This window comes from Rissa tridactyla, chromosome 1, assembly GCF_028500815.1.
Source record: "Rissa tridactyla isolate bRisTri1 chromosome 1, bRisTri1.patW.cur.20221130, whole genome shotgun sequence".
In the NCBI taxonomy this organism is placed as follows: domain Eukaryota; kingdom Metazoa; phylum Chordata; class Aves; order Charadriiformes; family Laridae; genus Rissa; species Rissa tridactyla.
Genome location: NC_071466.1, coordinates 202223129 through 202239890, shown reverse-complemented (window position 1 = coordinate 202239890; position 16762 = coordinate 202223129). Strand labels below are relative to the sequence as shown.

General features: G+C 45.1%; 1 protein-coding gene across 1 annotated transcript in view; it reads right to left on the bottom strand.

Annotated features, from left to right (window-relative positions):
- The window catches only part of CELSR1 (cadherin EGF LAG seven-pass G-type receptor 1), a 174831-nt gene that overhangs the window by 3762 nt on the left and 154307 nt on the right, over positions 1 to 16762 (bottom strand). Inside the window, exons 25-34 of the mRNA XM_054218028.1 lie at positions 14423 to 14597; positions 9706 to 9818; positions 8330 to 8409; positions 6937 to 7063; positions 4819 to 4944; positions 4374 to 4510; positions 3760 to 3863; positions 2768 to 2935; positions 1641 to 1883; positions 407 to 671 (exon numbers count right to left, since the gene is read on the bottom strand). Of these exons, the coding sequence (XP_054074003.1) occupies positions 407 to 671; positions 1641 to 1883; positions 2768 to 2935; positions 3760 to 3863; positions 4374 to 4510; positions 4819 to 4944; positions 6937 to 7063; positions 8330 to 8409; positions 9706 to 9818; positions 14423 to 14597 (1538 nt within the window). The remainder of the gene's footprint in view (positions 1 to 406; positions 672 to 1640; positions 1884 to 2767; positions 2936 to 3759; positions 3864 to 4373; positions 4511 to 4818; positions 4945 to 6936; positions 7064 to 8329; positions 8410 to 9705; positions 9819 to 14422; positions 14598 to 16762) is intronic.

The following is a 16762-nucleotide window of genomic DNA, read 5'->3' as shown; positions in this document are numbered from 1 at the left end:
GCAGGGAGGGGACAGATAATTCGTGTGGACGTGGGAGCCTGGTTCGCTATGACCAGGGGTCACCACACCACAAATCCCACAGCAAGTGGACAGGGCAGAGCTAGGTCGCTCTAGTCCCTAGCGTGCCAGTAACACACCAGCTTGCCAATTCAGAGCATGCCAGGGTGGCCAGTGACAGGTGTCTGTCGTGGCACCTTGCTCGTGATACTTGGGTTCGGCCTTCTCACCAGTGAAACACCATGGCTTGAGGACATGGTATGGACAAGCACTCAGGACAGTCACTGGTGAAGGACTCTGGTCCAGTCACCAAATGAAATCCTTGCTCAGGGGGAGTCTGGGTCTGGAAAGTGGAAGGAGAGGCCAGACCCACAGGAGGTCTGCCAGGCCATCCTGATGTGGCACTTACTCCGAGTCTGAGGTGTCAGCATGTCCTGTTCCCACGTGGAGGTTCATGGCCATGCCGTTGAGCTGGTCTCGAGACTGCTCCCTCCGAGCACTTTTTACTGTCACCCCCGAGTCTGAGGGAGAGCGGACCCCATCGTTTGTCCCCAGGGAAGTAGTCCTGGATGAGATCGTGGTCTGATTGTAATCTGACAGCTTTTCCCGCAGTCGATTCTTCATATTCTTATCCACCAGCGGGGGAGGGTAGGTAACTTTATTTTTTAAGATGCCTGTTACAGAAAAAGGGGAATAATGAGAATTTTGAAACGTATCAGTACTTTCATTTATCAAGCTGCACATATCCAAGAAGTGACATTTTCTATTTCTTAACCAGACTTCTAGTTTGCCGCTTTTCTTCAAAACCAAAATATTAGACTTCATCAACTACCTTCTAGCTTCCCATGGCATGTCACATGGGCCAGCAGTGTGCCCAGGTGGCCAAGAAGGCCAACAGCATTCTGGCTTGTATCAGGAATAGCGTGGCCAGCAGGAGCAGGGAAGTGATGGTGCCTCTGTACTCGGCACTGGTGAGGCCTCACCTCGAGTGCTGTGTTCAGTTCTGGGCCCCTCTGTTACAAGAGGGACATGGAAGTGCTGGAGCGTGTCCAGAGGAGAGCTACCAGGCTGGTGAGGGGTCTGGAGACCAGGTCATATGAGGAGAGGCTGAGGGAGCTGGGCATGTTCAGCTTGGAGAAGAGGAGGCTGAGGGGAGACTCCATTGCCCTCTACACCTATCTGAAAGGAGGTTGTTGAGAGGTGGGGGTTGGCCTCTTCTCCCAGGTGAATAATGACAGGACCAGAGGAAATGGTCTGAAGCTGGGGCAGGGGAGGTTTAGATTAGATATTAGGAAGAATTACTTTACTGAAAGAGTGGTCAGGCACTGGAACAGCCTGCCCAGGGAAGTGGTTGAGTCACCATCCCTAGAGGTATTTAAGAAAGGTGTAGATTTGGCACTTCAGGGCATGCTCTAGTGGCAGAGATTATAGGGGATTTCTTTTGTGTGCGTATGGTTGGACTCGATGACCTCAAAGGTCCCTTCCAACCACTAAGATTCTACGATTCTATTCTATGATCTGGTTACACAGGTTGAAGACATTTGGAAGGTGCTCTTCCCTGATAGAGCTACCATATGAACTAATTCAGGCTCACTAGTCCCTGGTCTCCCAGTCCAGCTGTGAGGCTGGGTTGGCCATGCTACCTTTCCTCTGCTCCGGCTGCTGGTTATTCTGGTAGGACAGAGGTCTGTTCTCCTTCTGCTGCCCTTCGTTCTCCTTGTCCTGGGGCGCTTCGTTGCTGTGGTTCACCTGGTTTTCCCTGTGAAGCTCTACGTTGACCTTGGTCTCGACTTTGAGTTTCTGTTTCCCGCTGGGGTCCTCACTGTCGCTGGCCATTACGCACTCTGTGGGCCAATAGGGTTTCACATGATTGGGAAGGGTATCAACTGCAATGCAAAAAAACACTAGCTCGAAAACCACTTTTGATAGGTTTTCTCAACCGCTGCCCAGCCAGTCTGGTTCCCTGTGGATGAGGAGGAGTTGTGTGTGAAACCAGAGCAATGCTTCAGATGATCCTTGCTGGACGGCACTGCCCTCGGGGTGCAGCAACACCCACAAAACACGCCCTGATGGGATGGCAGGGTGTCCAAACCCTTCCCAGAGCAAGATCACTGGCTCCATTACAGAGACGTGTGAGTCAAACCTGCTCTCTCAGCTCTGCAGAACTGGTGATCCCACCAGCTCCCTGGGGATGCTGGCTTCTGAGGGGTGGGGGCACCTGAGGCACCTCGTGCTGTGTCTGTGTAGAGCACCAGCACACAGCCTGGACATTTGTCACTCTAAGCTGACTTATCTTTAGGACAAGATGAACTGTGACAAGAAACGCCTGCACTCTCCCACACAGTATTGCTATCAATGGCCAATGGTCTCACACGCCTTAGGTCCACGACCTCCCCAACCCCACTAAATCCGTATGCCTGTATTGCATGAAGACAGGCGGGTATTTCTTCCCCCTGCCCTCAAAATAACCAGCTCCTTCCTCCTCTTCCTCTTCCTTCATACGAGACTTTCCTGGCTGCATAGCACCTGCCTGCAAACCCCACTGCCTGTTGCCTGTCTGAGAACCCTAAGGCACAGATTTGCTCCAACATCCTTTTACTTGCACTCAGTCACCCCTGTGAACGAGCCCTTGGGAGGAAGAAAAAGCAAGGCACGGTGGTAGGAATGCTGTCCCAATTGTATTGCTTGTCTGGAAAAATTGTCCCATCTACTCTAAAGCTATTTCAAAGAAGGGAATAAGCCCATTGCTCTCCCCTCACACCCGGAGTACCTTTGGGTGTGCTGTGGAGCGGGCCACGTTCGTTATTTTTGGAAGTGGACGTGTTCCACTTTTTCTCCGTCTCGAGCCCATCTTCCTCGCTGTCTGATGAATGGGAGGAGGCGTAAGAGCTGCTGTGTTCATCGAGGGACAGTTCGCTGTCGGAGTCTGAATCGTGCTCTACAAATGCAGAAAGGGGAAACACAGCGATGAGAGTGCGGACAGGAGTTGAACAAATCTATGTGACAAACACACAAGGAGAAAGGAAAGGCAGGCATCTGATTCAGGCCGTGCCAGGGATGAGCTCTTACATCCGTAAGTGTACACAGGATTAATTCCCAAGGACTGTGGCATCCATCTAAGTAATTATGGGAAGCACAACTGCTTGGCTCAGCTAGGAGGCAGGACCTTTTACGTGCATGGGAGGTGCAGAACAGAACAGGGACACTTTTTACCCTAGTCGATATGCAGAACAGTAACTCCACAGTATCTCACTCAACACAACACAAGGGCAAACCATGGTACCTAGAAATATCAAGGATCTGCAAATGCACTCTTAAAAACTGCCACAAGGCAACAAAATTTAACATCAAGACCCCAAACGAAAGGAAGTCAGGCAAGAGACACTTTTCATTTTCTTGTACAAAACACATAGCAGTAAAAGAGGATATGCCTCAAGGTCTCAAACGTTAAAAGATCTCCAATTAAAAATCAAAAGCAATGGTACATAATTCGTGAGAAAGAAAGGGGACACCAGAAACTGTCAACAGCTGTGACAGCTGTCAGATTAAAACTGAACCATCACAAGCAGCAGATATATGATATTTCCATTCTGGGATTCCCTAGTAAAGCAGCCATTGCATAGCTCATTAAGCCAAGAGCATAACGAGAATCAAACACATCGAGTTAGACTAACTATTCTTCCTATTATAGAAGCCTTTGAAAAAACTGCTGAGAAGGAAAAGATGCACAACAGGGTCAAAGCATTTAGAAGTAATTCTTACCATTGGATTTTGATGGATTCCTATGAAAAATGGAGGAATCCGCTTCAGTCTGACCAGCCCTTGCTTGACTTGAGGATCCACTGAGCTTATGAGCAGCCTCATCCCTTAGAGAATAAAAACAGGGGACAACTTTCTTGGTCACTTTACTGTTCTAAGCAAGAAGGCAGAGATGCAGATGAGATTCTTCTGGTCAAACGCAGACAGCTGCAGTGGCCGCCAGCCAGCCCGTGCGTGATTGTCAACGTGGTCACTTTTACAGCAAGACATAAGTTACCCTAATGTAGCTGTCTGCCTTTGGCCACGTGAATCGCACTCTGAAAAAGCCTGAAGTTAATAAGCTAAACCCCGCTCCTTGAGACACAACTGAATTTTAACAGGCAAGCAGCACGGCCCACATAGTTAACCTAAGAGCTATGTTAACCACCGCACTGTTGGAACCCCCCACCGAAGACGCATGCAAAAGAAAACGCATGGAAGAAAATGACAGTCACACAAACCAGACCTGTTAAGACATAAAACAAGTAGCATTTGAACCAAAACATTTCTGTTTTCCACAAGAGCAACGAAAAGGGAAAGGCAAGCACCTGAAAGCCATGCACCTGCCACCTGATTACCTGAGAATATAAGCAAGGTAGCTATTGTGGCTCTTGGCTGACCTGACGGTGCTTTCTAGGGAGACTGTGGATTCCCCAATAGTTGTGCGATACATATTTGGCTCTTCTATGTATGTGTTGTTACAGTTCAGAGATCGCTGAAAGAAAAGAAAAAGACAAAGCAATAGCGAATGATCCTACCAAAACCCCACATTACCCACATGTGCATTAAAAGTCTTGAAGGAACCAAGTGGTTTTTGATGTCGAGGGAAAAAAAAATTATTTCCTCTCAAAAGTTGTAATTAAAACAGTAATCAAAACTTTTGAGAGAGGCCATCAATAATCTTTGTACAAATCAGTGAAATCAATCAGACATTCACTTAACTATGGACAAGCCACCTTTAAGTGTATTTAAGTAACTTCTACCAGCAAGGGTATGTTTTTTCCCCAGTGTTTTTTTCCTTACAGTTAATAGCGTAGCTCTTGTAGCCGTGGAATCATCCGGAAGAGGCTTCTTTCCAGTTAAAGTGTTCTTCAAGTGCTTCCTGACTTCTTTGTTAAATACGCAGTGGAAGAAGAAAATGAACAGCCCCTGGATCATTTTAGAGAGAGGAAGAATAAATCTAAATGATTCATTACTACCAAACTGCAAATACAAATAGATATTAGAGAACAGCCCTTTTGAAATAACCCCTGAATTCTAGTTTGTAGTCCACAATTTCAGTAGCAATAACTATTTTCTGTCTTTGACTGAAATGGCGTTGATTGATCTCCTAGGACTTCCTTCATAATTTGCTTCCATGTTCAAATGTGCATAATGGGCCTGGGAAAACATACACCATGATGTGTTCCTCCAGGATTTGCACAGCAGAGCTTGTGGTAGGTGTCACCCTCCCTCGTTGTTTGGGAGGGGACGTTCTTCTCAAAATACCTAACGGGGACCTCAGTGTCCCGCTGGAAGACGCTGCAGGGGTCTTTCAGGACGTTTCAGGGTTGCACTTGCATTAAGATTTTAGAGCGTTTACACCGATGATGAGACAAAATCAATAGCAGCACATAAAAAATATCATAGCCTTTAGTGAAAACCTCTGGAAATGGGGAACTTCTGTGATAGGTGTTCTTAATACTGTTGCTTAGAGAACTTGAAAGCTTTGTGAAACGTGGAGAGATAATGGGGTTAGAGAGGTCCCAACTTTTGCCCCATACGTTCCTCGGTTCAGCAGTACCTCCTGGTGGGACAATCATTGAAATCCTCAGGGCTGGGCAGTTGTTGGCTGCCAGGAACACACATTCGCAGCTTTCGCTGGGGGCAGGGAGCACACACGTGTGTGCTTCAGATGTATTTGCTCTGAGGGAATTCATGCAGCTGCCAAATTGTTATCAATTTTGGTTGGAGATATAGTATGTAGAAGCCAATCACTCATGAATTTGCAGCTGTACCAACATCACAAGATGCCTGCATTTCATGATTTCAGCCAAAGCAATTGACTTAGAGAAACTTTAAACTTCAAGCTCACTTTCTAAACATTCAATCAAATGCGATCTTAGCTGGCATTAGCACTTTGGGATTATTCATTAATAAAACTCACATAAATGTCTCTCTAAAAATACAAGTTCAAAGAAGGCAATGACGTGAAATGCCACATACATTGTGCCTCTCTGGGCAAGTCTGGAGAATTCCAGCTACTGAACTTCCTTCCTTTCAACAGGTTTGTATTTAATTTAATTTTATTTTAGGCTGGTGGAAGCCTCGTTTTACAGCCTGAGTAGGTGTATTTATGTAAGAGCGCACCAGCTGCAGTGGCAAAATAACCTTTCTCCAGGCTGGCCTGTCTGGGGTGCTTGCAGGGCACGGACAGTCATCTCTGGAGGAGACCCATTGGACTTCTTTTTCTCTTTGGTTGCGATTTGTGGCTGTTGTGCTGCAGCTGACAAGAGTGGCCTGCTTGCAGTAGCTGTTTTAATACTGCAGGCACTTGCCATGGCAGTTACTGCCATCCTTGGTCACATTCAAGTTGTGACCAACATGAAGCTTCATGACTTCTTCTGTGCCAGGTCTCCTACAAATAACTATGTTCTGCGTCTTTAATCAAAAAGTGTGCACACTAGGACAGGCAACCTAGTAAATCCCTAATGCAATGAGTTGTATTTGAAAATCATTATTTGGCTCATTTCCTTAAACAGTAATTTAATTTGTGGAAGCCTTGAACTTGGAGCCATCCACTCTGGGTGAAAGAAAACAATCTCTTATTTGCCGTAGCAAACGGATCAACTGGTAACAATGAGCAGGCAGAAGACGGTAACAAAGATTTTTGTCTCTAGAAAGACAGGGGTGTAATTGCCTTCTGTTATTTATCTGTCACAATAGGTTACAATAGTAGAGCACTTTAGAATGGCTAAAAGTGAGAGATGAGAATACTCAAAGTTATGGTTTTGGTGAAAAGAACCCTCTCTTTGAGAAAAGAGAGCAAAAATCGTACTTGACATCTCTGTTCTCCTTAAGTTGGCTCATGTTTAGGTGGTTTTTGGGGTGCAACAGTGTGCTCACCAAGGTCTGCCATGGACAAGACGCCATCCAACTTACCTGCAGGCAGCTGAAAATGGCAAAGAGATAGTGAAACGTCATGACGTCGCTGTTCACCGCCATCAGTCCCAGCAGCCACGTGGCGCTGATGAGCAGCAAGAGCAGGAACGCCGTCCGCAGCACGGAGCTGTAAAGCAAAAACAGACAGGCATTTGCAGTGATATGAGAGAACAGCCCAACTTCTCCGCACGGGCAAGTGCCACGTGCCCAAGGATTCACCCCCTGGAAAGGACCTTTGGGAAAATTAGAGTGTTCACCACTCCCAGTTCCCAACTCTCCCGTTGCACTACTCAATGACTTAGCACATTCAGGTAAAAAAAAAGGTATTTTCATTTCAAGTTCGTTTCCAAGGTTTTCTTCAAACAAACCAGGCTGTTCGCCAAGCCCATGCTGTTCAGCCTTGTTGACTCTGAGGAAGAGATCTGGGCAGTAAATGGCCACGTCCGTCTCATTTCTGTTTGTCAAGTTCACTCTCACATTCCTTCTCAACATTACAGCCCAAGGGTTTGGATCGAGAGCACTCAGGGGAATATCTGTTTGCTTAAAAACATTACTTCCACAGACACTTTGAAAAGATGGTCATAGTTCTAGTGGCAAAAGTTTTGTATTACAAGTGAAATAGCTGCCATTAAGTAGCAATTATACTCCATTTGTTTAGGGAGATTTAAAAAAGAAATGTAAAAAAAAATTACCCAACAGCCAGGGATGAATAAATAGCTAGAAGAAGCCTTTTGAAATCTCATACAGCTACCTATTTGGAAAAAAAAAAGGGGCTGTCTTGCCACTAGCTAATCACGTTTCAGTTCACAGGTAAATTCTGAGCTTTGGGCAAAACAGACGTTAATGGGAACAGGCTGCCACAGCAGCTCGGGAAGGCGGCAGGTTGCAGCTTGTGAGGCTTTCTGCTCATCCCAAGGGGTGCGGGATGGGGGGAGGCTGGTCCTCAGCACGGAAACCTCAATGGGTCTCTGCCACGACATGGCCGGTCACCCGGCCCATTCGTGAGGGGAGACCCTTCTGAGCCATGGGCGAGCATGGGGAGACCCAGAACTATGTCTCCTCGGGTGGAGGTGAAGTGACAGTGCAGTAGGGAGTGTGATGAAAGGTCTGGAAGGACTGTAATGATACCGTCTGAGGACCAGACCCTTCCCTCTCTCCTCCCTTCTCCTGCCTACGCTTGGTGGTGGTGCAGAGCACCATGGTGGAGGTTTTATAGAGCCTCCAAGGGAACCCCAGGAGTAGGTGCTGGTTAAGCAGCTCCAATCGCCTCTACCAACGCCGACCGTCTCCTTCAAATATTTATTTCCCAACCCAACGCTTGCTTTTAGGCAATTCTGTCCCTTTATTATTCCTGGCCAGAACTTTGTCTACAGGTTTTTGAACCCAAACTTACACAACTCCAGTTTTTTCAAATGAACGTTGCCTTCGTCTGCACGATGCTTTCATTGCCAGTATAAAGATGACAGTGTTTATCTGAAAGGGAAATTGAAATAACAGCATGGATTCTTTCTATAAAGTTGTTAGGGCTCAGTTTTCAATGACAGTGCAATTTTTATCCTAAAACGGTTTGTGGTGCCAAGAATATTTTTCCTTCAATTTACACGTCTCAAAGTTCCAAGATTCATCTTGTTTCAAGCCAACATAGTTAAGAACATTCTGGGACTTGATCTGGATGAAACCCAGTGAGACAGCCCTATGCAAAGAGGCTCGAGTGAAACACAAAAACTCAGGAATGGCTGTCCTTGTCCAGACCAGAGTTCACTCAGCCCAGCATCTTGTTTTAGCTGGGCCAAAGCAAAATGTAATAACAGAGCACGCATATAGCGACAACTCCTCTGAATACTCCTCCAGCCTCCACTGATTTCCATAGCTGGGATGTACTCGGGTGGGTGGTGCGTTTGTACTTAATCATCCATTATGAACATCGATGCTGGGAATTTGTCCAGTTACTTTCTGAAACCATGCAGAGCTTTACCACCACCATTGTCTTGGTCCTGTGAGTTTCTATCTTAACTCCTTGCAGAGCAACGATGTAGCTCGTCCTGTTTGTTCTGAATCTGCTGCTTCCTACTATGAACTGTCTTGGAAAAGACACTCAACGGTTGGCTCCATGGCCATATTCTCTTGGCCACCATGCTATTACAAGCTCCTCCCCACCCCCTTCTCTGCAGCTTTCTCTTCTCTAGGCTGAAGGCTCCTCGTCCACTTAGTTGCTCCTCCAGCAGGGGCTGTCCCACGTCTCTGATGACTAGTGACCCAAATCTACACCACTTCCAGGTCTACTTCATACTTTTTGAGATGAAGAAACCAGACTTGGTATTCAAGATAGTCATACCATGGATATGTATCTTCTGTTGCTCTGTTACTGAGGGATGTTTTAAGGGAGAAGTTAAACACCAGCCAATTCTTTTAAATTCCTGAAATGGGAATTATTTAATATTCCTTCAGGACTTCTGGATGAAGGGACTTCTTATGGCTCATCAATCAACCCTTCCAACACGGAATAAAGCGAACAGGAAAAAATAAACAGGTGTCTGGCCATACAGCCATTGCTCCACAAGCAATCTCTGCACTGGCAAGCAGTCCTCTGATTTACAGGAACTTAGCTCATGTCTTATCTGTTTAAGCAACAGAAGCAAGCTTGAGTACACCAGCTTCAAATGTAAAGAATACAGTTGCTTCACATTACGACCATTGGTTGACAAAACACAAAAGAACGGGTAGCAGTAAGGAAGAGACAGCTCAGGACGCCAATGCCACCATACTTACAACTACAACAATTACGATGGGCCCAGCAAAACTCCAGATAAGGGTGTCATGAACAGACAACCAGCAGAAATCAGGGTTCCCATAGCCTTGTGGATCCAGACCAACAGCAAGCCCTGGGTCACAAAATGGAGAGAAAGTATATCAGAAAGGTGCTGTTGAGATTTTCTATACAACCAGGAACATTTTCAAATCACCGTCTGACAAACAAAATGATAATGGCAAAATGTGTTCGATAGGACAGTCCGGGAAGTCAAAATTAAGGCAAATACTGAAATAAAACTTCTGTGAATCAAAACCTTTACGCTGGTCACTCCATATCAAATGATACTATGAGTTTTGCCTACCAGAACAAAGTTCAGCTGCATAAAACCAACAATAAAGGCAAGTCCCAAATTAATTCTGTTTCAGCACAGTTTTATAGTCAAACTCACACAGTGTGATGAAGCCTTGAGGGTGAGTGACATGTTGAGGAATTTCAATAAGCCTATGCAGCAGAATGACATGAATCATAACTGAGGAGATGTCTATACTACAAAAAAAGTGCATTCTTAACTGCCGTGAGCTTGCTGTCACTAAAATAACACCAGAGACAAAGGAACCTGGGAACTCCAGGGAGTTAACCGCTTGAGCTCAGGTGGGATTCATTTGAGCTGCCATCCCAGGTACCTCACCTTGCTTTCAGCGCTGTTTGAAATGGAGCTTGCTAATGCCCCCAAGGCAATTGAGTTAAGAACACACCTTTTATTGTTTTATTTTTCAAAGCCTGGACAATTCCAAGGGAGTCTCTGAGTCCAGCCTCCACCTCCTGATTTACAGCGCTTGCCTGACTTGGTGACCTACACCTCGCCCATATGGCGACAGACTGGGATTGCTGCCTTTGACCTGCAAAGTACTGCAGAGGTCTTCCTTCTTCAGGACACAGACATTGATCCCTACGAGGCCTATGGCCAATGACATATGGTAAATGCTAGCAGCATGTTGTCTGGGCATCGGGGGCACCCATGGCGTTGGGCATATGTCCTGACTCAAGGAGGTTGCCAAGGTTGACGGCAGTGCCATCCTCCACAAGGAGGATTCATGTGCATTAATAAACGCCCCCTTTTTTTTTTTTTTTTTTTTTTAATTGAAGCCTGTGTGCTTTGATGAAAAGACACTGAAAAAGGGAGAGGTAGATGCGTTTCACTCTCACTGCTTAAAGCTGGCCCACAGCCAATACTCACATCTGGTACAAGCCTACGGTCTACGAAAATTAAACTGGCTATTTGGCAAAGCGGTGGATATTGGATCTGTTCTCTCTGAAGTGTGGAATGAGATAGGACTGGTCTCCCTTCCCTGCTCCCATTGGCCCTTCCACCACCCCCTTCTGCAGTTGCCATCCAGAAAGAATTAGCCATAAATGATTAAGGGACCATAAAATATTTTATACAGATGTAATTCTATAGACACAGCCTGTTTCCCAGGACTTGATTTCCCCATTAGTGGGACTTCAACTACATTTTGACCAAACATCTGGCTCTAAAAGTAATTGGCAGACAGCAACATTTTTTCACTCTCAAAATCCTACCCTAAAGTCCTTCATTAAACAAATGGGGCGAATTGCAGTCTTCAGGTACGCAGTTCAAATTTTACTGGAGTCAACAATATGTGAAATAACGCTTTACCCAAAGGCAGAATTAAGCCAATGCAATGTAATAGAGAGAGTCATTTTGGCACATCAGTTAAATGCTGCAGCCTGGTCGTCCTGAGCAGACTAAGCGTGTGGGCTGCGTGATAGCTCGCTCGCCTTGGCAGAACCCGGCGCTGGTCCTATGGCTGAGCTGAGCGTCCTGCGGGGACCAGCGCCCATCCTGGGAGCCCGTCAGGAGCACGCCGTGAGGAGGTGCTGCTGGAGGGACACGTTTTGAACCTTCTGAGCTCCCGCGGGCTCAGCAGCTGCGCGTGACTCAGGCAATTGCAGGTCAGCTTCACCTGACTCATCGCCTCACTTAGTATTCACAGCAAATAGCAGATTCAGAAAGTGCCATTTTCTGGGGGATATTGGTCTTAGGGCTACGTAAGAACCTGTTTTAACATGAGCGCTGCAGTCTCCATGGCAAAGCTGTTCCAGCACACACATGCCAGCCGGTTAGCGTGTTGCCACGAAGACATGCAGAACTGGAGGGTTCTTGCTGGGTGCCAAATCCAGCCCTGTGCTCCTGAGGCAAGGAAGTTATAAAATCCCTTTCCTAGATGGCTCAAACTACATTTTAAAATGAGCAAGCTTAAAGTAAATTTAAAACGTTCCACTATCACTCCCCATGGAGGAATATTCCAGATCCGCACTCTTTTGATGGCTGTAAGCCTTCTCCCAACTTCCATCCTACTTTTATTCATTGCAATTTGCTTTTCTATGCTGTGATTAAATGTGGTTCTTCCCTGCTGGAGTGTTCCCTACATAAACATTTTGCTACGTTTTTTCCCCCCCATAAAGGTCAAGGTTCCTTTCTGCAAGTAGCCTGGTCCCATCACAGATGCCTTAGGACCACTATGTCCCAGCTTGAAATGAATGTCTGTTTGAGCATGGAAAATAGAAAAAATAAATAAACATTAAACAGAGTAAAGCCACTGCTACTATAGGTTCTTTTTTTTTTATCAGGATAGCTATGAGAAAGATGAAATGGGTTAGATATTTATCTTTCAAGTAAAACAAGAAAGTCCTTTGGATGTCCAAGACTAAAATCCTTTCCCATATCTAGACTTTTCCACTATTAAGAAACATACACAATCCTTCTCTCATAAGGCAATTTAAAAGAAATTGCATTTAAGATCATGTTATGATGTTGGAACCTTTTTACTGTTCAGATATTAAAATTTAAAATTTATAAAATAAGCTTATTTAAAATATGTACAGTAACAAAGTTTTCCAGGGGTAAAATATCCCATATTGTACTATTTATGATGAAATAATTTTCTCTTCGGATGATTCCTAAACCTGGAAGGGCAAACTGAAGGCTTAGTTTCCTTTATCCTTCATTTCACAAAATCCTCTGACTTCCTCAGTAACAGACTTTTCATTTACGTGAACTGCAAATTCAATAGATTCAGAATTTAAATTACAGGAGACAGCCTGGAAGCGTAACTCAGTTTTAAAAGTGCAAAATAGTTCCATATCACAGAGAACAATATCTAATTAGAAAAATGTAAAAATGGTGTACTTGTAATATTTAGAGCGCATGATACTGCTGTTGAAAAGGTCTGAATTAATTCATAATTCAGGACAGAAACTAAACACGAAACAGAAAATCCTTCGCACAAAATTCTTCTGAAGAGTTATGCCTTCTGAAACACAAACTGTTTACTGCTATTTAATGATGATACTTTTCTACCAGACACGAGGCTGCCAACTATGTGATGGCACTTAAACATTCCTAAATACATTACAGTAGTCCTGTATGTAGTCATAAAGGTTACACAGGCCTGAAATGCTTTAGAAGTTCAAGGATGATATCTGTTTAAACCGCCAGATATATGTCTAGAGCGGCAGAGCCTTCTGGGCTGTACCTTCCACTGTGTTCTGGATAAATTGAGAGAAGCAGAAATTATGCACAAGGGGATATGGAAAAAACTTACCAGCTCTCTAGAATAAAGCTAACTTGTACTAACCTACGTTATGTTTCTGTATTACACTTTCTTAAGTCACACAGGGAAAAAACCAACACCCGTATTTTTAAAATTCTAACTTGTTCCACGGTATTTTTCCAAGTGTGTATGAGTGATAGCTATTTGTTTGATCTGATAGACATCTAAACCTCTGCGGTTGCTGACAGTATGTTGCTATCTGTGAAAATAAATGTAATTGGATAAAAGTTAACTGTCTGCCTCTGATCTGATTTCCCATATGGCAACAGATACATGCTGAAATAGTTGAACCAAAAAAACCTCGCTCCAACTGTTCTGCGAAGCGCACTTCCCAAGGAGCTGTCTGCCTGAATTAAGGCAGCGCCATGTGCTCAGGGTAGCACTGGAAATGTCTGGGTGCAAAAATAGGCATAGTGAGGGCGGAGATGGACACGCTCCTGTGGATCACCCTGGAACAGTTTAAAAAGATTACTGCCTCCAGCTTTTCATGACTTTTCCTCAACTGGAAGTTACTGCCTTTGTATCTGAAACGAAGTAAAAGGTTGCTTGAGTATTCCCAGCTCGTTTTTATGCCAAGTAAAACAGAACTGTTGAAATCCCCTTCAGGGAGCAGTTACTGCTGGTTGACGGCAGGCAACAGGAATGTCCAGTGGAAGGCAGTAATGCCCCGTGGGCAGCATCGCTGCTGAAGCCACTGCAGCCACCTCCCCAAGAGACCGTGTGTCCATATCCCGAGGTACTAGCACAGGGCAGGAAAATTTCTGAAGGCTACAGGCAAAGTTGTTAAAATGAAAATACCGTTATTCCCAAGCCATGTTATCAAGTCCTGTTTTAATCTAGGTACAATTATGTTTATGTTATTGTAAAACCCTCAGTATCACTTCAACTCGGGCAACAGACATTTGGTACACAGATCTGCCAAATTCAGGCTGACTTTTGCTAGACGTGATTTGGTGTTGCCCTCATTCATGAATACACTGAAGTGATACCAGTAGTTGAGTGCACCCATAGCTGTCTTGGATGTGTCTACTTTCATGAATCTGGCCAGTGAAGATGTCAAGGAAGGGAAACGAAGTGTTTTTGGGGTGGTTGAGGGTACCTGTTATAATGGCAGGAATGCCCCAGCCAACAACGTAGTAGAACCGCATGTGCCCGAAGTTGATGTTCCTCACTTCAATCAGCATCCGGTAGATGTGGAGCTGCTCCACGAACATCCATGCAAAGGTGCTCATGTAGAAATAATGCAGGAGGATGGCAATCACGGTGCACACAAACTGCAGAAGGGAAAGGGCAGGGAAATTAGAGTTGCTCTTCTGAATCACAACCTGGTGAGTCACTGGCTCCTCCATGCAGCTAAAGGCAAGTATAATAAGAAGGTTTTGGCAGAACAAATATACTGCCATTAATTAAGTTTTTCAGAGTTTCAGAAAAGCTGTTAATATTGTAAAAGCCCCCTTTTTTTTTTTTTTAATTATGTGGCTTGTTCTGAGTCTGGTTCAGCTTTACCCTATCAACCCAACATGCTTTTGGTCACTGCTCTTACCCTCCTAGTTCTGTGACTAATTTCTCCATGCATATTTGCTGCACAGGTGAGGCTTTTGGCTATTCTGACCAAATTCCTTGTGCTCACAGGAAGGGCAGGGATGGCAGAGCTCCTGGCTCTTTCTCCTGGAGCCGAGCAGGAGGTGGGGATGCCCCTAGGGAGGCTGCGGACCCCCTGCCCTACCTCGTGAATGAGTCGTGCCTGCACAATGCCGCTCCAGGGAATTGAGCCACAGCATGTTTAACTTCACCAGCTAAACTGGTCTCACTGCAAAGCCAACAAATTGCTCCTGAGAATGGCCACCCTCAGCCTTGTACTGACTTAGTGTCTCCCATTCCCACATCGAGGGCCATCCGATAGGGTTTTTGCGCTACTTCACTCCTTCCAGGGAAAGAGATAGCTTTCTTTCCAAGGAAGTGTGCTATTTTTGTACAGTTTTGTTTTCTCTTAAAGTAGACACTGTTTTGTGCCTGATACTAGTAGATAAAGAAGTACAAAGAAACTCTCCTTATGTTTGGCAGAGGAGAGGTGTGAGACAGATCTTAGGTCTTCAGTTTAGGACCAGGCGCTGAAGAAGTCCTTCTTGCTCTGAAAAACTTCACTTCTGTGGACAGAAATCCATGCAGCTTCAACCCACGAAAAGAGAACATGCTGCACATGAGTAACAGATGATCTATAGACCTTAACCAAAGAAATCCAGCCTTTCTCTGAGGACTTACCAGTTAAATGAAATGTCTGTCTCATAAACAGGCAAAATTTGACATGATCCTATGATCTAGCATAAGATCAGCAGACCATTTTGCCCCTATGTGACTGTGTCATAGGTCTGAAAAGGTCTGTTCCATCTACAGGCCCTTTTCTGGGACTCTTTTTTAAAAAAACCTGAAAAGCATGGATGGATCTATGGGGTAAGGCAGTGGCCATCTCTTTTGTCCTTGCAGCTCTGCCCTTCACTGATGAACCCTGCAGACCTTGTACATCTATACTTCAACAAGTCATGGAGGATGCCTGGCCATTATCATTGGACTAAAATGATGCAGCCAGAAGTAAATCACCACCTACTCCACAGATCAACCTTTTACCTGATGCCAAAATCAGAGTATTTGACTACAAAGTGGGAGAGTGGCTTCTAGGTTCTACCCATCTTGAGCAGGGGGGGTTAACCCCCTTCTTGTCCACTACAGAAAACCGCCCTAACCACCAGGCTGCAGGATATTCTGGGTCCAGAAATGCTTGGCTCTACCCTCCTCTTGAGGCTGTGCTACTTGCAGTCAGACACAGAAGCTAGTGCTGGCTAGGTAGTTCACGCCTTTGTCTGGCAACAAGAGGATGTGGAGCTTCTAGACCCAGGTCTGGATTTGGCTTTTATCCTATGTCAGCGGTACAAGGTGGACCACTCAGCTCTGCCAGGCCGAGAGCAGCAAAAATGAAGGACCTGCTGAAACTAAAGAGACCGAGTCCTTAGTGTGACTAGGATAAACAGCTACAGTGGGCAAACTAGTTGCTGAAGTCATCTTTGGGACCAAATGGCCACCTTGAAACCTCTGACCCTCATAGACTTCCATTTCTGTAATATCTGCTAACCAGCTTTCCTTCCCAACTTCGCAGTTTGATGGGTGAAAACAGGAACGACCGCGAGCATTGCACACCTGAACTGAAATACTGCAATTAACCTTCCCCTTTCGGAAGCAAAGCAAAGGATTTCACTCAGGATCTGTTGATAAGCTTGAATTAAGAGCACTTCGTGTAACCGTTCAATTTTTGTTTCACAATGTTTTACGTTGTGTTCTGCATCCTTTTGTTCCCGTGCAGCACTGAGCCTGATTTCAGATTTTGGCATGACTTTTCAGTGTTTTTTCATGGTATAATGCTCAGAAACGTAAGTTTCCCTGTTTA